The sequence below is a fragment of the Heloderma suspectum genome, chromosome 5, assembly GCF_057233095.1.
Source record: "Heloderma suspectum isolate Gila_16-S chromosome 5, 16-S_ref, whole genome shotgun sequence".
NCBI classification, from domain to species: domain Eukaryota; kingdom Metazoa; phylum Chordata; class Lepidosauria; order Squamata; family Helodermatidae; genus Heloderma; species Heloderma suspectum.
In genome coordinates this window covers 34168027-34190795 of record NC_139462.1, presented here as the reverse complement: position 1 = coordinate 34190795, position 22769 = coordinate 34168027, and the positions used below count along the sequence as shown (strand labels likewise).

The 22769-nt window shown below is 42.5% G+C and overlaps 1 protein-coding gene across 5 annotated transcripts in view; it reads right to left on the bottom strand.

Moving 5' to 3' along the window:
* NFKB1 (nuclear factor kappa B subunit 1) overlaps positions 1 to 22455 on the bottom strand; it is a 101294-nt gene extending 78839 nt beyond the window's left edge. Inside the window, exon 1 of one of the 5 annotated variants that reach the window (XM_084855723.1) lies at positions 22165 to 22455. In XM_084855723.1, the coding sequence (XP_084711849.1) occupies positions 22165 to 22413 (249 nt within the window). In that variant the 5' untranslated portion in view covers positions 22414 to 22455. Of the gene's footprint in view, positions 1 to 21394; positions 21536 to 21600; positions 22019 to 22164 lie in introns of those variants that run through there. The other 4 variants (XM_084855727.1, XM_084855724.1, XM_084855729.1 and 1 more) reach the window with 4 other exon arrangements.
* Positions 22456 to 22769: the final 314 nt, after the last annotated feature.

The following is a 22769-nucleotide window of genomic DNA, read 5'->3' as shown; positions in this document are numbered from 1 at the left end:
GTGTGAACCAGGTTAGCAAAGGCTGCATTACTGGAATAACTTCACATTTAGTTGGTTTGTTATTGTTGTTTATTTGGTCAGTCGCTTCTGACTCTTCGTGACTTCATGGACCAGCCCATGCCAGAGCTTCCTGTCAGCTGTTGCCACCCCCAGCTCCCCCAAGGTCGAGTCCGTCACCTCCAGAATATCATCCATCCATCTTGCCCTTGGTCGGCCGCTCTTCCTTTGGCCTTCCACTTTCCCTAGCATCAGCATCTTCTCCAGGGTATCCTGTCTTAGTTCTCATTATGTGGCCAAAGTACTTCAGTTTTGCCTTTAATAGCATTCCCTCAAGTGAGCGTCTGGCTTTATTTCCTGGAAGATGGACTAGTTTGATCTTCTTGCCGTCCAAGGTGCTCTCAGAATTTTCCTCCAGCACCACAGTTCAAAACCATCTATCTTCCTTCGCTCAGCCTTCCTTATGGTCCAGCTCTCGCAACCATAGGTTACTACGGGGAATACCATTGCTTTAACTATGCGGACCTTTGTTGTCAGTGTGATGTCTCTGCTCTTCACTATTTTATCAAGATTTGTCATTGCTGTCCTCCCAAGAAGTAAACGTCTTCTGATTTCCTGGCTGCAGTCAGCATCTGCAGTAATCTTTGCGCCTAGAAAGACAAAGTCTGTCACTGCCTCCACGTTTTCTCCCTCTATTTGCCAGTTATCAATCAAGCTGGTTGCCATAATCTTGGTTTTTTTGAGGTTTAACTGCAACCCAGCTTTTGCACTTTCTTCTTTCACCTTCGTCATGAGGTTCCTCAGCTCCTCCTCGCTTTCAGCCATCAAAGTGCTATCATCTGCATATCTGAGATTGTTAATGTTTCTTCCAGCGATTTTAACTCCAGCCTTGGCTTCATCAAGCCCAGCATGTCACATGATGTGTTCTGCGTACAGGTTGAATAGGTAGGGTGAGAGTATACAACCCTGCCATACTCCTTTCCCAATCTTTAACCAGTCTGTTGTTCCATGGTCTGTTCTTACCGTTGCTACTTGGTCGTTATACAGATTCCTCAGGAGGCAGACAAGATGACTTGGTATCCCCATACCACCAAGAACTTGCCACAATTTGTTATGATCCACACAGTCAAAGGCTTTAGAGTAGTCAATCAAACAGAAATAGGTGTTTTTTTGAAACTCCCTGGCTTTCTCCATTATCCAGCGGATATTGGCAATTTGCTCTCTAGTTCCTCTGCCTTTTCGAAACCCAGCTTGTACATCTGGCAATTCTCGTTCCATGAATTGCTGGAGTCTACCTTGCAAGATCTTGAGCATTACCTTACTGGAATGTGAAATAAGTGCCACTGTTCGATAGTTTGAACATTCTTTGGTGCTTCCCTTTTTTGGTATGGGGATATAAATTGATCTTTTCCAATCTGTTGGCCATTCTTGTGTTTTCCAAATTTGCTGGCATATGGTATACATCACCTTGACAGCATCATCTTGCAAGATTTTAAACAGTTCAGCTGGGATACCGTCATCTCCTGCTGCCTTGTTATTAGCAATGCTTCTTAAGACCCATTTAACCTCACTCTTCAGGATGTCTGGCTCTAGCTCACTGACCACACCATCAAATCTATCCCCAATATTATTATCCTTTCTAAACAGATCTTCCGTATATTCTTGCCACCTTTTCTTGATCTCTTCTGCTTCTGTTAGGTCCTTGCCATCTTTGTTTTTGATCATACCCATTTTTGCCTGGAATTTACCTCCGATGTTTCTAATTTTCTGGAAGAGGTCTCTTGTCCTTCCTATTCTATTCTCTTCTTCCGCTTCCGCGCATTGCTTGCTTAAAAATAATTCCTTATCTCTTCTGGCTAACCTCTGGAATTTTGCATTTAATTGGGCATATCCCCCCTATCACTGTTGCCTTTTGCTTTCCTTCTTTCTGGGGCTGCTTCCATCTTGCCTTCTTGGTTTTCTTTTTCTTTGGGACGTTTTTTGTTGCCGCCTCCTGAACAATGTTGCGAACTTCTGTCCATAGTTCTTCTGGGAACCTATCTACTAAATCTAGTCCCTTAAATCTATTCTTCACCTCCACTGCATATTCATTAGGAATATTAGTGAGCTCATATCTAACTGATCTGTGGGTCTTCCCTATTCTCTTTAGTCTGATTCTAAATTGTGCAATAAGAAGTTCGTGATCTGAACTACAATCAGCTCCAGGTCTTGTTTTTACCAACTGCATAGATGTCCGCCACCTTTGGCTACAAAGGATGTAGTCAATCTGATTTCGGTGTCGACCGTCTGGTGAAGTCCATGTATAAAGTCGTCTCTTAGGTTGTTGGAAAAGAGTGTTTGTTTATGCACAGTGAGTTGTCTTGGCAAAATTCTATCAGCCTATGTCCTGCTTCATTTTGTTCTCTCAGACCATGCTTGCCTGTAATTCCAGGTGTCGTTTGACTACCCACCTTAGCATTCCAGTCTCCTGTAATGAAAATAACATCTTTGTTTGGCATACTATCCAGTAGGTGCTGCAGATCCTTATAGAACTGAACTACTTCTGCTTCTTCAGCATCTGTGGTTGGGGCGTATATTTGGATCACTGTGATGTTAAATGGCTTACCCTGAATACGAATTGAGATCATTCTGTCATTTTTTGGATTGTATCCAAGCACTGCTTTAGCCACTTTATTATTAATTATGAAGGCTACCCCATTTCTTCTGTGGTCCTCTTGTCCACAGTAGTAGATCTGGTGGTCATCTGATGTGAAGTGGCCCATTCCAGTCCATTCCAGTTCACTGACACCCAAAATGTCTATATTTAATCTTGACATCTCCCCAATAACCACATCCAATTTGCCCTGGCTCATAGATCTTACATTCCAGGTTCCTATGGTGTGTTGATCTTTAGAACATCGGATTCGTCGTTCACCACCCGCACCATCGGCTGCAAGCCGTCCTTTCGGCTTTGAGCTAGCTGCATCATCACATGCTGCGGCTAGTTGAACTTATCCTCTGTTCCTCCCCAGTAGCATTTTGACCATCTTCCGACCTGGGAGTCCCATCTTCCACTTGTATACCGACATATCTCTGGTTGTACTGATCCATTTAGTTTTCATGGCAAGAATACTGGGGTGGGTTGCCGTTTCCTTCCCCAAAGAAATAAAATAAAAATTCCTTCCCCAAAACAAATAAAATTAATTGGTTTGGGGAGCAGTAAATATGGAGAAATCAAGATCCAAATTTTAGTTCATTTCAGAGATGCTGGAGAAATCTGAGATATATTAAAATGGGTTTGGATTTCTATGAATTCGACTTTCAGATTCATTGGCAGACTGGCCTCCTTGGGTCGACTTCTGGACCATTTTTTTACTGGCCAAAATTTACACAACTTTATTCATAAATTTTGAAAGTTTATGCTGATACATACACTGCAGAAACATGTATGCCATTTTTTAAAATATGCAAATATATACAGCTTTTTTTTTAAAAAAAAAAACACGTTTAATACATCTACAATCCCTTTTCAGCCTCCATGTAACACTCTTGTTTGTGTGTGCTCTGCTCATGGGAACTGAATGGAATGGGGGTAAATATTTCAGCATTTTTTGCATATTTTCTGCATCCCCCCCAAAAAAAACAAATAAAATTTGTCTGTAAATGGATGGCGGAACAAATGACGCCTAACAATCCGCAAAACACACATGGAATGGATTCCACAAAATCCGGACATCTCTACTACATTTATAAACATAATGTACTCTGCCCAGAAGCATCAGGAAAATTAATCCACAAAGCTAACTATTGCCTCCTATCAAGCTAACATTTCTGTACCATATGTGGTTGCCTTAACAAAGCAATCAACATAATGACACCTGAACTAAATGCTAGATTTTAAAAAATCCATGGTTACAAATAAATACATGAAATACTGGCTGGAATGACAAACATGAGAGTAAGCAAAGCTTAAATTAGGTTTAAATGATCACTACTAATCACCGTGTTTGGAAGCGTCATTTCTCACCCTACAAAGATTTTCATTTTTTTAATAGACTGGAAAGTAGTAGACATCATTTGTTAGCAGACTGGAAAGTTAGTAGACATCTTTTAACAAAACTGTATGTTAGATTTTAGTTATATTCCTTTTTCAGCACAATTCCTAGCTAGTCAGGAACCTACAATGCAAGGTTTTAAATGGGGTCTGAATGTACATCATCACTAAAATGTCTTCAGTCCTTTATGAACTAGAAGGTTTGCCTTTTTCACTGTTAACTGCCAGTTTTCAAGATAAACCTGTTACGCCAGGTTCACAGCTCCTTTGCAACACAGATTTACCAATGCGCAATATATCACTTTACTTTCCCAGAAAAACTGTAGTCATTTCATAGCTCTTTTAGTTTCCATTAAGCAGATAAATGTGAAGAAACTGTATCCTGAATTTATTATGTGACTCAAAAAAAGGAAGCTTTGCCTATAGCTGGATTTTCCAGTTGCAACCATTTGCAATAGAATTTTGATTTCAATAGCAAATGTGATCTGAAAAACAAAATTGAACCATATGTCAATTTATATTGGTTAATGCAAAACAGAACTTTATATTAATGCCTGAAAACTCTACTATATGAAGATATTAGAATGTCCAACAGTGGAATATGTTGTCTGAAAAAACACACCACACATGCTTGCTTGACATAAACACTGGGTTTGGACATCACAATAACCCACGATTGCTGGAATGGGGCAAAAATTTATACGTGGGGTATCCTCATGGGGAGCCACCACATGCACTACTGGATAACTTTGCAGCTTTGATTTTCATCAGAAAAGTGTGCTGGAGCAGGTTGTTTCCTTCCCCACAGTTCCCTTCCCGCACCTCCTCCCCCTTCACTTCCCCCACCTCTCCCACTCCTTACTCTTACCCTGCCACCCCAATGCCCAAGCCTCCCTCTGATCACAGGCAACAGAGCAATAACACAAAATTAAAAGAAACTGTTTATTGTCATACAAAGCGGCGTGCTGATCTTATTTCGCTTCTTTGACTTGCTTAAAACTGGGGTTGCTAAATACTGCTTCTCATAAAGAAGCGGGGAGGCGGCTCTAAACCCTTGAAAGTTTGCAGGAATGGGAAGAAATTTCATATATGGGTTCCCCTCATGGGGAGGCATAAGAAGCACCACTAAAACCCTGCACAAGCAAAACCTACTTCACACCAAAAAGGGGGGCCAGCTCTAAACCCTTGAATGTTTGCAGGACTGGGAGGAAATTTCATGAGCAGGTTCCCCTCATAGGGAGGCACCCGATACACAGCAAAAACCCTGCACGGCTACGCCTCTCTGTGGGAAACATGGGGATTGTGCCACATGGGAAAGTCTTGGGGAGGCGTGTGGGTGGAAGACACTCCGGCAGTTTGCAGAGCGCTTCTCTGAAGGACGGGGTGGGGTGTAATCAGGCGGTGAGGGAAATGGCAGTGCAATCTGTTGCTAGGCTGATCTTGGAAACAGAAATCACCCAAGAGGAGCAGAATGGCAGCAGCGCTTTTGATCGCTCTTTCCGAGCGACTCTGTAGGTGAGCAATTTAATCCACACTGCGCAACAGATGACATGCTAACTAACCCCTGAAGGGTTAAATAACCCTTGCTGCAGACCATGGGTTACCATTGTGGACTGGAAAACAGCACACAGATGACACGCTACCCCACCATGGGTTAAATAAACCATCATGAGTTAATGTGTTGTCCAAATACAATCAAAATGTTTATGTTTGGAGGAAAGACAGGATATACAAGTAATAAATAAATAAACAAGCATATCACTTTTGTATATACTTATTTTGACGTAATTATCATTAATTTCAATGCAACTTCTTTCCAAATAGGCAGGCTCAGGGTCACAACTAGGGCATTTAATTTATTAAGAAATTGCTATTGATCAGTTCAGCAAGTAAGTACATCATATGGCATGAGAAAATGCACCTATACAGAGGTTAAAATATAACAGTGAAGGAACTTACTAGCTTTACCATCAGCTACCATTCCTTGTTAGAAGAAAAGGACCCTCTTTAATATTTTATTTCTCATCCCTTATTACAATATACCAGAATTTAAAGGACACTAAAAATAAAAAAACATATGCTCTTAAACTTACAGCCTCTCAATTTCATTTTTCGTGTCACCAATCACTGAATGTTGACTATATCAATTAAAGCTTGCAGTATAATCACAACCTCTATCTACCTTCCTGCTTGTCCGATACTCAAATACACCCCAGCAGACCACAATCCAGAGAAAGGTATGACAGAGGGCTTCATCACACGGAGCATTTATCCTGCGATTGAGATTGCTCCTTCATGGAAGTTTGCAGGCTCTTTACATGACGCTGTGACCCTGCGGTTACCCTCCTGCACTAAATGCCCTTTGTTCCGTTTTTAAATAGATTAAATAGAGCTATTAAATTATCCCATTGTGTTCCGCTTCAGTTTCCTCCCTCAAAAGAGTTAAAGCGGCAAGAAGAGGTGCGAGATCAATGACGGATAATGGAAAACTCAGATAAGGGCAGGGAGAGGAGAGGAAAAGGGGAAGGGGAAAAGGAAGCACATGTAAAGGGACTCAGTTGTGATCCTGCATTTAAAATGGAAGCAGAAAGCCCCGTTTTAAATGCAGGATTTTAGGCTGGTGTAGAGATGCCCTAACTTTCCATATCCACTAGGGCTTTTATTTCATGTCTGTGTTGTATTTAGGCACAGTGAATTTACTTTGCAATGTGCCTGAAGCCCAGATGTACCTAAGACTGCGCCCCCACCCCCACACACAGACTTTCCCTTGGACTATGTAGAATGCTGGGGCAGGGATATGTTTAAAGTCCTGCCAGGTAGCTGTCTGTAATCCTCTTTTAATAAACCTGTGTGAAGCCTGAATCAATAGCCAAGTTTCTCACACACACAAACACTCAATCACATTACAAATTGCTTTTTAAACCTGAGGTTCCTTTACAAGCAATTTTACTGCATAGTGTCAGGAGGGTGGCTGATGTTGGAGGTAAACTGACTGTTCCACAGGACATATGCAAGATTCCCCCATATACCAGACACTAAGAGGATTGTAAACACGGTCAGTGGTGCAGTTAGTTAATTTTAGATTCTGGACTTAATGGTCTTACATTGATTGGGGGGGGGTCTTTAAATGGTAATACAGTCTGCATTACTTTACTTCAAAATGTGGTAAGCCTGATATGCTGTGTTTGTGGGTCCTCTTGCTCAGGGGGCTTCTGCCCCAAAGTCCTGCCCTAACAGCACCACTGGCCGCAGCTCACATGCAAACAGGCTTGTATAAAGTCAAAACTGAATATACATGCACATGCTGTTTTTTCACGCATTTACTGCTGATTCATATCACCAGGTTAACTTACCAAAATATCCACACGTTCAAATAAGACCATTTTAAAGTACAAAAAACCAAACAAACCTAATAACATCTTCTTGGTTTCATCTACAATGTACTAAGTCTTTCCAGCCTTCCTGCTTAAACGTTCGAGATGAAACATCCATCTTGGCTCTCTACGATCCAGTTATTTGTTTTGCAGGCACGTCTATGCAACACACCCACCCTGCCCACTTCTCTCTGTGGAACAGCCATGGCCTTGTGTGTCTGTGGGAGATTAGTGGATGGAGAGTCCTAACTTTTTGTCCCCTCCCCCTTTTTCTTATGCTATGATTCTCTGAGAACTTCATCAATATACTGAAAAATCTGGAGTACTCCCCCCTCCTCCACTCCCACAAGTGCACTGTAAGACATGGATGCTTATGTCCAGCCCTGGCCTATGAGTTACTCTGCAGTTCTTAGGCTCCGTGTCCAGTGCATCCTTGGAGTGTATTTCCAGTACTATTCTGATGACACAGTTTCTAATGCTACTTACAATGAAGTGGTGAGCTGGATGCTTAATGAATGACCACACAAACCTTAAGAAGGGAGCCGTTTGTAGTCTAGGGTGTCAGATATTTTACAGTGCATTTTCTAGTCACTGATTGCCTAACCTTTGCTGTTTCTTGTTGTTTATCTGTAAATAACACCCTCAGACTTTTATAAGACCATGCTGGATTTATAATACAATTATGTTCCCCATGAAGAATATTGCAATATATCTTGCCTTTCCTCACACAAATCCCACAAATGAGAAGCATGAGACAAAGCTTGGAAATACTAGGAGACTACCACAATGCACACAATTTTCATCAACACTGCATGTATTCCCAATATTCCCAATATGGCAATCACTGCTTTTAAATGTAACCCCTACTCTGTTAACAGGTAAAGCCTTATAGACTTTAACATTGTTTTTGTTGTTGTTCAGTCGTTCAGTCGTGTCCGACTCTTTGTGACCCCATGGACCCAAAAAAGAACTGCATATAGGTTGCCATGTAAGGCAGAAAGAACAGAAAGAGGTAGTACTGCAATCCTATACACGCTTACCTGGGGGTAAGCCCCATTGAACTCAATATGATTTTCCACAGTATAGGATTTGGCCAAGGATATGAGGCTCCCCATTGCCATTCTACATATCTTAATGCTTAAAACAAGCTATGTGAGAAAAATTGCAAATTGTACAGATAGTCAGCCCTGCTTTAAAAAATGCACATTTGTATGTATATAAACAAATTCTATACTGGGATAACCCAAATTCTGTTCCAGGAAAAGCAAATTCTAAAGAATGCATGAATTCTTGTTTTGGCCTGCAAACCACCTGGTGTCTACTGCTGTAGGGGGGAACAGTCCTCATAAAGTATTAGGTTTTTTAAAAACCTATGTAGATCATGCAAATAAAGTATTTTGTGAATATATTTACTTATTTGCATAATTTATTATAGGGAACAGCCCAAAGAGTTATGCAGCACACTAAAGCCCTGTTCCATGCAAATCTATCTACCCACCTACATCTCACAGCTCCTTGGAATTACACAAGGCATTACTCACAATGACCAGGTTTGCACATCAAACAACCCACCCTGAGAACCTATGACTTGTAGTAGGATTGTTTAAGGTAGCCAATTCTCAGGGTGGCCTAGAGTGATGTCTGAAACCGGCAGGGCAATTTTTCCATTGGTTGTCAGGAACAGCTAGAGTCACTCAGCAAGAATAGCGAAAAACCCCTGCTGCTCCTTCTGATCTTGCTAGTGAGGTTGATATTCTTCCTCATCCTTTCTCAGACTCAGGATGGAATTTTAATTTTTTAATAGGAATCTTGAAGAAAGGACACTGGAGAGTGTCCAAAATGCATTCACAAGGGGTGTTTGGGGGGATTTTGAAACAAATGTCCTCTGCTAGGAATTATGTGCACCCCCATTGTACTGCTCTGCCATTAATTTTGCATAATTTTCCTCACTGTTATGCTGGTATGCCATGAAGTTTGCATAATTTCCCCCTCTGTTGTATTGCTCTGCCATGAATTTTGTGCAGTTTTCCCCTCTGTTCTACTGCTACACCTTGAACTTTGAGTATTTTTTGCAATCCTGCTCACTGCCCTGTAACCCTCATGTACAGCTGACAGCTAGCTGCGGAGACCAGTAGAGGGGGCGGGGAATCAAAAGTGACTGGCGGCTGCAGAAGAGAAGGAGATGATGATGATGATATTTATATCCCGCCTTTTCCCCAATATTGGTACTCAGGATGGCTTCACCATATTAAAAACTAATACAGTTAAAATATATAAATAGAAATATACAAATGTTAAAAATACAATTCAATCATCAATAATATTAAAATAGTGTAAAATATCAGAATTTTAAAAATTCTGGGTGTTATTATGGGTGGGTGTTCTTGAACCTGAGTGTAACCTGAAGCAGTCTTTTTTTTTTAAGGCCTCAAATAGCAAGGGAAGTGCAGAAATGGAGGATGAAATTAACAAGGATGTTGACAAGAGGAGGATATCTGTCTGCTTGGCTAAATAGCAGACAGGCTTGTGCAAGAGGGCAAGACCCCGAAAAGAAGCTTGCAAATGCATTCCCACATTCATAAGGGCTCAGAAAATTATTTCCTTTTTGTGATCTGATGCAGGTGGGAGGGGGGAGTTTCCCTCATCAGCCGATAAACCCAGCAGGCCAACTGCAGAAAAGGTGCTAATATAGGGGGTGAGGAAACAAGGATTTCTACCACAAAGGCTCATGGGATACAAGCCAGTAGCAGCCTAGAGGGAAACAAGCCACGGGAAGGTGAAACAAGCCACAGGAAGCCACTGAGTGGCAGTCATCTGTTGGGAGTTAGGGAAAAGCCACCCACCCACTGTGGCTTCTTCTCAGGGTGGCTTAGCGTGACATGCAAACTTGCCCATTTGCAGTGCTAAATGCTAGGAACTTAAAAAAAACCAAAGACATATTATCAGGATGCCAGCTTTTTCACCCAACTCCAAATTCTGTTCTTGTTTTATTGATTGATTGTATTTCTACACTGCCTTTCTGAAGCCAACCAAGGTGGTGAAATCACAAAATTGTGGAATACATTTAGTAAATGTATGTGTCATGTACAAAAAAAATCATACAAGAATGTTTATATTTCACCAATGACAATGTGCTTTCAGGAAAGTAGTATTATCTGCTGGGTAGGGTTTCTGATCACACATCTGGGCAATGAAGCAAAAAGGATAAGAAAACAATTCTCCTTCTTGCTTCTCGGTGCCTGCTCCCAGGCGCTGGAACTCCCTGCCAAGGGAGGCAAGGTTGGCTCCCTCTCTGCTGTCCTTCCACTAGCAGGTAAAGACATTTTTATTCAAGCAGGCCTTTGGCAGGGAAGCTGGTCTGTTGGGTTGGGTACTGTTTTTATTATTTTGTTTTGTTTAAATGTGTTTTAAATCTACTGTATTTTATGACTGTTTTAATTATGTTTTTTATTTTAAATGTTGCATTTTATTGTTAGGTGCCTTGAGTGCCATTTCCTGGTAGAAAGCTGGGGTATAAATCAGATAAATAAATACATGGGACTAGTGTCAATACGTTGTATCTAAAAGGTGCTTTACATGGAGAATACAAAAATATGCCTAAGGAGGACATGGTGCCTGGTCTACCCAAAAGGCTTCTAATGCCAGGAGAGAGGAAAGCGGGAAAGCTTGGTAGAAGCCTCACCCACACAGAGCTTGAGGTGAGATCCAGAGGGCAGCAAGGTTCCTCATCCTATCTGGGATTAGTAATACAACTGGAAGAAGCCCTAAAAATCCTTCCCCAATCCAGTGCCTTCCAGATGCTTTTGACTACAACTTCCATCAGCCTCAACCAGTTCAAAACATTAAGAGGGTACCAAGCTGGGGAAGTCCACCCCAAGAAACCAGAGTTTGCTTAATTAAGGGTTCAATTATGGCTGGCTGGGGAATGCTGGGAGTTGTAGGGCTTTTTTCTGTGTAAACATGCATAGGATCGCACCCTAAGCAATCTTTGGGTTAACATAATGTCAACATCACTGTCTAAAGGAGCAAGCAAAAGGCAAGGTGGTACAAGCATTGCCACTGAAATGATCATTCTTAAATTGTGTGTCTGCCTGTGATAAATGTCATGTAATGATATACTGACGTAAGCATTGCTACTCCCCATTCTAAACAACAGGTGCAGAAAAAGGGGGAAAACATTTTTATTGTTCAGAAACAGCAAGTAAAGTAAGAGTCAACATTCTTTGTTGTATGAAAGTTCAGTGGCTTTCTTGATATAGATTCTAATGTTTAAATTTTAAGAACATTATGATTTCACACTTATCTAAACTTTAGAGAGGTTTGGATTATCACATTTAGATATTAATGAGTCTTAACTTCCTCTCTGAAAACTTGAACAGGATTTAAGGGTGCAATCCTATCCATGTTTAGACAAAAATAAGTCATACAACTCCCAGAATCCCTCAGCCAGCCATGAGGGATGTTGGGAGTTGTAGGATTTATTTTTGTCTAAACAGGCATAGGATCGCACCCTAAGCTGCACAATGCACACAGTAGTTGGTGCTAGTATTTAAGGTGTGTCTTGGTTTGAAATGAGGCACAGATACAGTGACATAGGAAGTGAAGAGAACAGAACTGTAAACACAAAGAGGAACTTGAGTTTTTCTGAGCATGATTATTTACCAGCAGCAAAAATGGGAAGACAGTCTCCCATTTAAAGAATGAACAACTATGCAATATTAAAATAAGCAAGAAAGACTTTATGAATATGTTATTTCAGCCAAACCACTGACTCTTCCAGCCTATATTTTTCCAGGTCTCTCCTTTTTCCACTCCACTCTGTTTTGCAAAACATGCTGAAATATTCATATGAATACAGAATTGTTGACAATCATGGGGTTTCACTAAGCTAAAAATTGATTAAACATTTAAAATCCATGCAAAAATTAAAACAAACCTTTCCTAGTTTCACAATGAGATCATTTAATAGTATGCATTCATAATATCACACTTCAATATATTATTCACTTCATATATATTATTTCAGTAATCCTTACAACAGCTCTGTAAGATAGGTCCATATTATTATGAGGGGTTGAAACTAAGGGAATAGTAGCTTTCCTAAGGCCACCCCTATTGGGTTTATGGCTGGAATGAGATTGGAACTGAGGACTTCCGGGGTCTCTCGTGACACCACTAGGCTACAGAAGCTCTTACAGACAAGGAGAAATATGAACTTGGACTTTTGAAGAATAATCATACAGCAATTAAGTGCCAACCTGGATAATAATGTAAGGAGGAAATGGGTGATAATTAGCAGAGCAACAAGAAGAAATCAGAATAAAAGAGTATGCCACACCACACATGAGGAACCCACACAGCAAAAGAAGGGGGGGGGATGAATCAGGCTGATGAAGAGTTGAGAAGACTCGAACGAGCTTCCCAGCCCAACCTTGCTTGAAAATGTTCCACTGACCTAAATGAACTTAGGATGAGGTTGTACTAAGAGAATGATGATTCTAATGTGGGTGCTCTGTCAGTCAGTGAAACATTTTATTGCATCAACCAAAGATGACCACAATTCTATCTAAGTCGACATACAAAATAAAATATCCTTTTATGGGTGCAACCCTATGCATATCTAGACAGGAAAAATGTCCTACAACTCCCAGCATGCCCCAGCCATGGCTGGGGCATGCTGGGAGTTGTAGGACTTTTTTTCTGTCTAAACATGCATAGGATTGTGCCTTAAAAGGATCACAATTATATACACTGATTTCCAGGGAACAGAAATCTCCCTTACCATCATCTTGGGTTTCAGCAGCTTTAACAAGCAACTCTGTTCTACACACACACACACACAAAATGTATAGTCACACATGGCTCTAAGTACCCTTAAACCTCTCTCCCTTTTGTGTGTGCATGTTATTAATGTGGAACAGAAAATGCAAATGTCCATTTTTGTGCTGATTATGATAACCACATTCTATATTCTAACCAGATTAAGAAGCTCTACATAGAAGTACCCACAGCAGGTCACTTCTTTTTGCCTTCTCACTGCAAAATCATTACAAAGCTGTGAAAAGCAAGAAATGTTTTAATATCATTAAAGATCTTGGAGGGAAATTGTAATTCTGATGAGCCTGGAAAAGGCCTGAGAGGTAAGAAGCAAAACCCAAGGCCTCCTTGCTTATAGTTTTCCAAATTAGAGAGATAGTCAAAAAGTGTCCGGAAAGGAAGTAGGTGCCAATAGATTTAAATGCATAATTTCTAATGGAAATCCTTTCCACTGATCCTAAATATATGTGGGCAAGGTGGATTTATGCTCGGAATGCCTTATGCACTTTATTACTGTTTCGCATTTATCAGAGCTGCAGTTTTGAAAAAAGATTCCAAGGCTAAACCTTGGTGAGCCCTCATTTCAATTAAACACTGAATATCCTTCTCTCCCTTGCCACCACTCCATTCTCAACTGAAGCCACCCAGTGACAATGTCAAGTGAATATTATTTCTGGTGCAGCACCAATAATGTATGTGCATGCTTAACAGAGAGATACCTAATCTAAGCCATTCATATCTCAACACTTTCTGTTCCGTGTAGAAGTATCCGCAGCAGACCACCTTCCTCAATATTGTTACTGCAAGATCATTCCCCTCATACTCATGCAGTTACTCCTGGTGTAGTTATTCCTTCTAGTTTTAACTGACACTAAAATCAGGGGAATTAATGTGATTATATTCACTGTGGATTCCTTGGGGATGCTTCAAGTTATCCAACGCATTACAAAGATTTTAATCACTGGATTTAGCGTTGTTACATGGGGCATTTCTACACCAGCCTAAAATCCTGCATTTAAAATGAGGCTTTCTGCTTCCATTTTAAATGCAGGATCACAACTGACTCCCTTTACACGCGCTTCCTTTTTCCCTTCCCCTTCCCCCCCCATCTGAGTCTTCCATTATCCGTCATTGATCTCACGTGTCTTCTTGCCGCTTTAACTCTTTTGAGGGAGGAAAGCGAAGCAGAACACAACGGGGTAATTTGATAGCTCATTGGGGATCTCTACACCTCAAGTTTATTGCGCATTCATGGTTGCTCATTCACTGAATTCTGCAGGTCCAGTACACGACGTCGTCGTTGTCCAGTCATTATTCCACTATTTCCTCCCACCTATCCCGTGTTTACCTCAAAAGGAAAAAATGGGGCATTTTTCCAGATATGCACAAACGGAGCACCATGTCCTCCCCATGTATTTCTCCCCTAGCATGAGTGAAGCGCTGAGTGTGGTTGTTGGAGGCGTGGTGAAAAAGGTCTTATGGGCATTCAGCCTTCCTGCGCCTGAGCCATTTTGGCTCCTCGCCATTTTCAGCCTGCCTATTCAAAACAGAGCGGCAGCGCATGGTGGCGGCGGGGCGCAGAATGGAGGAGCAGCAGAGGGGCTGAGCGGCAGGGAGGGGCCAAAAGCATGGAAGAGGGAGACGGGGGCCCCGGGGAGATTGGGGGCGCTGTCCGCGTGTCAGTCCCCATCCACCACTAACATGCAAGGGGAGGGAAAGGTACAAGAACCCAGGAGCAAGTATCGCTGAACCTGGAGCGTGTGTAATGCCTCTTCACGGAAACATAACGCTAAAGGAATGGCCATCTACAGAGAAGGAAGCGTGTGTAAAGGGAATCAGTTGTGATCCTGCATTTAAAACAGAAGCGGAAAGCCCCATTTTAAATGCAGGATTTTAGGCTGGTGTAGAAATCCCCATTATCTGCGATCTATTTAAAAACAAAACAAACAGCATTTAATGCAGAAGGATCATGGCAGGGTCACTGCGCCATGTAAAGAGCCCTCAAACTTCTGTGAAGGAGCAATCTCAATCTAAGGATAAAAGCCCAGTGTGAAGGAGCCCATGGAGATGTACACACTAGAAGGTCTACATAAAGATTTCAGTATGCCAAGTATAATCCTAAAAGATGCTGGAGACAGAGAGCCAGTGTGATGTAGCAGTTAGTACAGGACTACGCAAACTGGTGCCCTCAAATTTTAGGAATTGTTTTAGACCACAATTCCCAACAGCCCCAGTCAGCATGGCCAATGGTCAGGGGTTGTGGGACCACTGTTGTTTAAAACATCTAGAGGGCACAGGGTTGCCTCCTCCTGGGTTAAAGGGTTGTGCTTGGAAAACTTGAGTTCAAATCCTCATTCAGCCAGAAAGCTAACTGGGTAGCCCTTGGTCAATCGTATCTCTCAGCCTAACCTACTTCAAAGGGCAGTTGTGAAGATAATGTGGTAGTAAACATGCCTGCTGCCCTGAACTCCTTAGAGGAGAATGTGCCTGTGGGGCGGGGGGGGGGGGGGAGATGGGGGGATTAGGATTTTAGCTTTGCTTTATTTTTGCATAAACGGTACAGTGCATATCCAACAAGCATTACTGTAATGCATTACTCCATTTAACATTCATCCCTTTCATTTAACTCGGGCAAAACACACTTCATGGATTAAACCGCAATCGAGATGTTCTACACTACAATTCTCATTATCTGGGGCTGATGAGAGTTGTAATCCAAAATATCTGGAGGGCACCAGGTTGGGGAAGGCTCAATGTTGCTATTAAAATGTAGAAGGGGAGAGCCAAATTCTCCTATTTATAAGGCCTGGTGTAAACAAACAGTGATTTTGTATTTTTATTTACGTACTAAAATATATCCAGGCTGCTTTTTCAGGGCACACAGAGAGGGTTACAAGTAAATTAAAACCAAAATATGTTGTTGTTGGTTTTATTGTCGGCTTTTATTGTTGCTTTTATCGCTATGTTATTGTGTTTATGTTTTCATCCCTTCTAATATTTGAACAGTTTTTATATATCTTATTGCTGTGAGCCACCTTGGGAGGGCTTCTGCCCTGAAAGGCGTCCAAGAATTTTTTAAATAAATAAATGCAACAAACAAAATCACATAGCACTAAATTTAAAACAGCAAGTAAAAATAACCACTAAGCATGTCAGAAAACCAACTAAACACAAATTGAAATAAAAGAGGTTTTGCAACCTTTGTGAAAGTTAGATAGAGAATAATGCTTCGTAGAATTCCAGATTCTAGGTGCTACAGTAACAAAGGCCCCAATCCTAGCCATTAGTAATTACTGAATGTATATTTGGGAACAGAACCACCTTCACGGACAATTTATAGCTTCTACATTTCTTAGACTTAAAACGGAGAATTATCAAAAATTTGTCAAGGGTGCACACTTGAAACACAGAAGTTAACTTGGACACGAAGTAATCAAGGACATGATTATGATTCCAGGCTAGTAGTGATGGGTGAAAGCAAATGTCAGTCCTACTTAGAGAAGACCTATTGAAATGAATAGGACTTAATTTGGCCATGACTAACTTAAATCCCATTCATTTAAATGGGTGTACTCTTAGCAGAACTAACTTTGGCTTTAATCCATAGGATCTGTTGGGAGCATATCCATTGATAGGACTGGAGAATTTGCCTACAAGAGCTTTCCAGACTACTAATTCACTACTACAATGTTAAAGTAGAAAGAAGTGTACAAAACACACACATAGGTATAACATGGTGTGGGATAATGACATCATTCCAGGCAGGTTGGTAGGTAACGAAGAGACAGAAGACCCAACACGGATATGTTGACCGCAGGGGCTAGATACGAATTGGATATGCACGTGACCCATCAAAAGCCTCGTACAGATAAGCATTCAAGAGCACTAAGCGTATGACAAATTCCCTACATGGATAGCAGTTCCAGCAGTGGCCAGACAGTAAGCCCCCAATCAGGATACCTGGTCTCCCCCATTGTTTACCCTCAAGTATCTACTACATGAAATTAAAAGACGCTTGCTCCTTGGGAGAAAAGCTATGGCAAACCGAGACAGCATAGTAAGAAGCAGAGACATCACCTTGCCGACAAAGGTCCGTCTAATCAAAGCTATGGTTTTCCCAGTAGTAATGTATGGCTGTGAGAGCTGGACTATAACGAAGGCTGAACGCAGAATAATTGATGCTTTCAAACTGTGGTGCTGGAGAAGACTCTTACGAGTCCCCTGGACTACAAGGAGGTCAAATCAGTCCATCCTAAAGGAAATCAACCCTGACTGCTCATTGGAAGGGCAGATACTGAAGCTGAAGCTCCAATATTTTGGCCACCTAATGCGAAGAGAAAACTCCCTGGAAAAGACCCTGATGCTGGGAAAGATTGAAGGCAAAAGGCGAAGGGGACGGCAGAGGATGAGATGGCTAGATAGCATCACCGATGCAATAAATATGAACTTCAGCACACTCCGGGAGAGAGCGGAGGACAGGAAGGCCTGGCGTGCTATGGTCCATGGGGTCACGAAGAGTCGGACACGACTTAACGACTGAACAACAACAATCTACTACATAGAGATATGATGCCTTTGTACATTAAACGGGATTCAAGAGATCCACAGAGATTTATCAGTGACTGACTATGATAGATAATGTATGCAGGCAGAATTCCTTTGCAAACCTGATGTTGATAACTTAACAACTGAAGAAACTCACAATTTCACACCTTGCCAGTAAGCACTCAGAGGCTGCTGTTTTAAGAATAGGATGCTGAACTTTGTTCTGACCCTACAACATAGTTCTTATGTTCTCATACTGTCAACACACAATGAATGCACCCTTGTTTATTTCAATGTGCATATGTAACTGTGGCAGGAAGCTCCAGCTATGAGTGGTGAGGTTTTTTGCAGCAAAGTACGTCATGACAGCACATGCCAGGGCACTATATGCACCATTCCCTGAGTGGAAAACTGTCATGTGTGAAATTGCCCTTACATACAGTTCTTTCCTATGTGGTTCTAAAAATTAGTCCTGCAAACTAAATTACTCTGCATGCCAAGCAGGAGAAGTATGAGAAAGAAAAGTTCCTCTTGGCTTTTAAGGTCTTTGTCCAAACCTCTCAAATATTCACATGTGAGTAGTTGCTCTGTATTGTTTGTTTTTCTCCTTTAATTTAGTTAGTTTATTCGTGGAGGATAAGGCTATCAATGGCTATTAATCATGGTGGCTATATATTCAGTATCAGAGGCAGTATGCCTCTCAATACCAGTTGCTGGGGAACAGAAGCAGGAGGGTGCCATTGTACTCATGTCCTGCTTCTGGGGCATGAGGCATCTAGGTGGCCAGTGTGGGAACAGAGTGCTAGACTAGATGGGCCTTGGTCTTCTCTTCTTATGTCCTTAAAATTCATTTTAGCATTAGGCTGTAGATTTCTTTTTAGGAAACACAGAAAGATACTCTGTTAAAATCAAATTACTCCATAGAAAGAATCTATGTCTACTCTAAGCCTAGCGATGCCTTTCCTCCATGGGTTTATTGTGGACAGAGGACTGAACCATGTTGTCTGGCTCTTGATACTCCTTCAGTCTCTTCAATAAGCAACAGAAAAAGAGAGAGCCCCATATAAATGTTTTTAGCAGCAGGGCTTTTAGTAACAACAATGATCCTGCATGCTAATAGTGAACTAGCAGAGACTGGGAAATTCTAACATTGCATAATATTACATATGCAAGTTGAGAGCATCCTTCATTAATAAAAAGAGAAGCAACTATTGATTATCCTTGATGATATTACTTTACTAAAAGGTAACTTGAGCTGTAATCAAATCCCCTCATATCTGGGAGTAAGCTTAAATGAATTCCAAGGGGTTTACATCTGAGTAGACATGACTGCACTGTAAAAAAACTTCTAAAGATATTCTAATCTTCCATAGAGCAATTGAAGAGGAAGGAAAGTGAATAATTCAAACAACACTGATACATTTTAAATCGATTAAATATCAATGCAACTTAGAAATTACATATCTCCTCTTATAAGTTTTTGGGTGGTATAGAAGTTTAATAATAAAATAAATAAGTAAAATCTATTCCTCCCAAAAGCCTTTATTTTGAGGAAATGCAACATATTTCAGAGCACACAAATAACATACTGGATTCTCCCACAAAGTTCCTACATTTCCATGGAGAATTTCAACAAAACATCTGGGAATCTAGTAATAATAACCTATATATTGACATCTGTCCTCCTGCCCCACCTTGGTTTTCATCTGCATGCAGTCTTCACCAGTTGAGCACGTTCACTCTATTTATTCAGTACATGAATGGTTGGAGTTAGAATCTAAACTGAAATTATTAAACCAAAACACTAGGAAAAAAAACACAAGCTAGGTACCAAAAACAAAAAGGGTCTAAACAACTCAAGGTGCCTCTATTTCACATACTTATTTCTGGTGTATTGTGTTACTCTGGCTTTTACAAGTGCAATGAACATTTTTTGAAATACCTCGAACAGGCCTTCAGCTCTATACTAGTCATTGGCCCCACAAACTCATGAAAAAAGCATGCTTCCCCACTAGGAATTAATTTTGGACGTGAGAGTTGTTAGAACTCAAATCCATCAGACAGTCAAAACTTTGAAAGTGAAATTCCTTTTTTATCCCAGATAACTAGGCACATTCTGCACATGCTCAAAAAAACCTCTTTGCTTAACTACTTAATAAATTATAATGCTGAACTTTGGCACTGACAGAGATTCTGGGCCTAACTTCTGGTAAGCACAGCAATTCGCTCCCCATGCAGAGCTTAATTTCTAAAAAGAGAGCTCTAGAAGCTTAGATCTGTCTGGGATCAGATCCTTTGTGGCGGGGGGGGGGGGGGACAACAACAATGGAGCAATTGCCCCAGACCTCATACACACATCCACATTGACAAATGTTACTTCCAACTGAGAAATAATGACACTGACATTAAGGTGCAGTGAGAAGAAAGTGGGGAGCTTAAATAAACATTCAAATCTTGGACCTTTCCTTTTGACTGGCAAATCCTGCTTCCTAATCCCAGATGACTGAGGTTCAGGTGTGGTAAACCTAGTAGTGGGAGAAATGCACTCTATGCATGCTTTTAGCTCTATCCACTCTAGGATTGCTTCACTTGTTTCATGGCTGAAACCCTGGGATTGAAAAGAGAACACAAACAACTTAACCATGGAAGACACCTTGTCCAAGTGTTATCTGCCCCAGCAGAACAGACACTTTCAGTGGCACCCAAGAGAACCACTCAAATGTTGTACAACTGTTCAGAACAACAGTGGCTGGGAATACTTCCACCTTTCTTACTTTCCAGTTTGAAATAGCATTTTCCTTTCCGTTGGGGGCCTATTCTTGTTCCCACTACTGGTGCCAACTGCAAAGTGACTCCTCACTGAGGGCTGTTGCCACCTTTTCCCCCTGGCAGGGCTCCTAGGCCTTTAACAGTTGTATTATGACAGACCACCATGTACTGGGTGAGGCTGTTCCTGGAACGGAAAGGAAGTGATTGAGGAGGGTGGGGAAGAGGAAGTCTTCACCAGTTGAGTATCAGCCTTTCACACAGCTTTGCAATAGCACAGGAGCTTTGCTAGAAAGAAAGGGGGCAACTCTATTCCTCTGATGCACCATTTGGAGAAGACCATGTGTGCTTCTTTCCAAGTCCTAGCAGTTTTCCTGCACATGAGGAGAGTCTTGTTCGCTTAGACTGGAATGAGGAAGTAGAAAGAGCTGTTGAACACACACACACACACACACACACACGCGAACCCACACACACATAGCGCAAGGCAGAAACAGAAAATGCAGAACTCAGTACCCAAAGGGTAATTACACAGATATCCAGCCCAATTAACCCATATCTAAAAGTGATTCATGCCAGATCTGGAAATTTTCACCCCTGAGATTTCAATCTAGTAATCCACCTCCAGCCCCGCGCACAAATCAGTTTCTAATCCAGCTTTGTAAGATCCCCACTGACAAAAACACCAAAAAAAAAAAAAAAATAAACGAAACAAGAGAGCCTTCCGTGTGGCACCTAAAGGGCTGTCAGATTTACAGCGGCAGAAGCTTCCGTGAATTACAGCCCACTGCACCAGGTACAGTCCGCGGGGAGTTTCTGACACAATAAATCTGCGCGTCTTGAAGAGGGCCACCAGACTCACCTTTGGATTTGCTGGAAAAGACCAGCCAGGCGAGAGCCCTTTCAGAACCCCGCGGGAAGAGACCCGTCCCGAGCCTCTCCCGCCTTCATAACATTCCCGCGTGGCCACAACAGCGCGCGCGCGCGCGCCTCTCCCTCCAGCCGCTTCTCGGGGTAGCGTGTCGTGTGAACGCGGCGCTACCCGCCCTCCCCCCGCGCAGGGCTCACCTCAGGTATTCCTGGCGGCCCTTGCTCCGGAGCACGCCTTGCCGAGGAAAGGAAGAGGGAGCCGGGTCGCTGTGACAGAAGCAGGAGGAGGAAAAGGAGAAGGGCTCCCCGTCAGAAGAGCGCCATGTCAACACAGCGGCTCGAAAGAGCTAGTCGGCGGCGGCGGCGGCAGCAGCAGCGGGAGGAACTGAATTGCCCGCGAGGCTCTGGCTTGACTCCTCTCGGCCCCGTTTTTTTTTTTGGGGGGGGGGTGTCGGACGGGCGGGCGGACGAAAAGGAAGCCTCGCGCGCTGTCACTTGTCAAGGCTCCGCGCGACTTCGTTGCTCTCGCAGCAGCTGCGCGCGCCCGCGCACACCCGCACACGTGCACGCGCCTGCGAGTAACTCCTGCCTCTCTTCCCTCCTCAAGCTTCACGCCCCCTCCTGCCGCCTCCCTCTCACTTCCTAGCTGGAAATTCCCACTGACGTTGAGGGCGGCGGGGAAGAAAAGAAACAGCCGCCTGAGGGGGCGGCGGCGGCGGCCGCCCCGGCGGGGCAGGGCCGCGCCCTAAGTGCGCAACTTACTCTCCAGCCCTTCGGCGTGTTTCTTCCTCGGAAGTCAGTCGCCACGGCGTTCAGCTGCTCGGGAAGGCTTGCTTGCCCCCTCGTACGGCCTTCCTGGGCTGCCCTCCAGATGTTTTGGACTGCAACTCCCATCAGCCCCAGCCGAGCCGGCCGGCGGTCAGGAATGCTGGGAGCTGTAGTCCGAATCCAGCGGAGAGCCGCAGGGTGCGGAAGGGCTGCTCTAGTAAGTGTGTGTGTGTGTGTATGCATAAGGATTGTGCCTAGACAGCCCTGGCCAAAAGATTTTAGAGAGAAAAAACGGAGTCCCAGAAAAAATAAAAGAATTATTTTTCACATTTGCTACTGTGCTTTGCTTTCTATACTTTTGCTGTGCATCCTGTACCAGGAACAGCAGTATAAAAACAAGCTTCTCTCAGCTCCGTTGATTGCTGTCCTGTGCAGCCCGTCCCTGCTTTAACCACTCCCTCTCATGTATGACCGTGCCCCTTCTTTAAAGAAACAGGTAGAGTACAATTTATTACTGCTCAATCCTATACGGATTTACTCAGAAGTAAATTCAATGGGGTTTACTCCCAGCTAATTGCGTATAGGATTTCAGGGGTAAT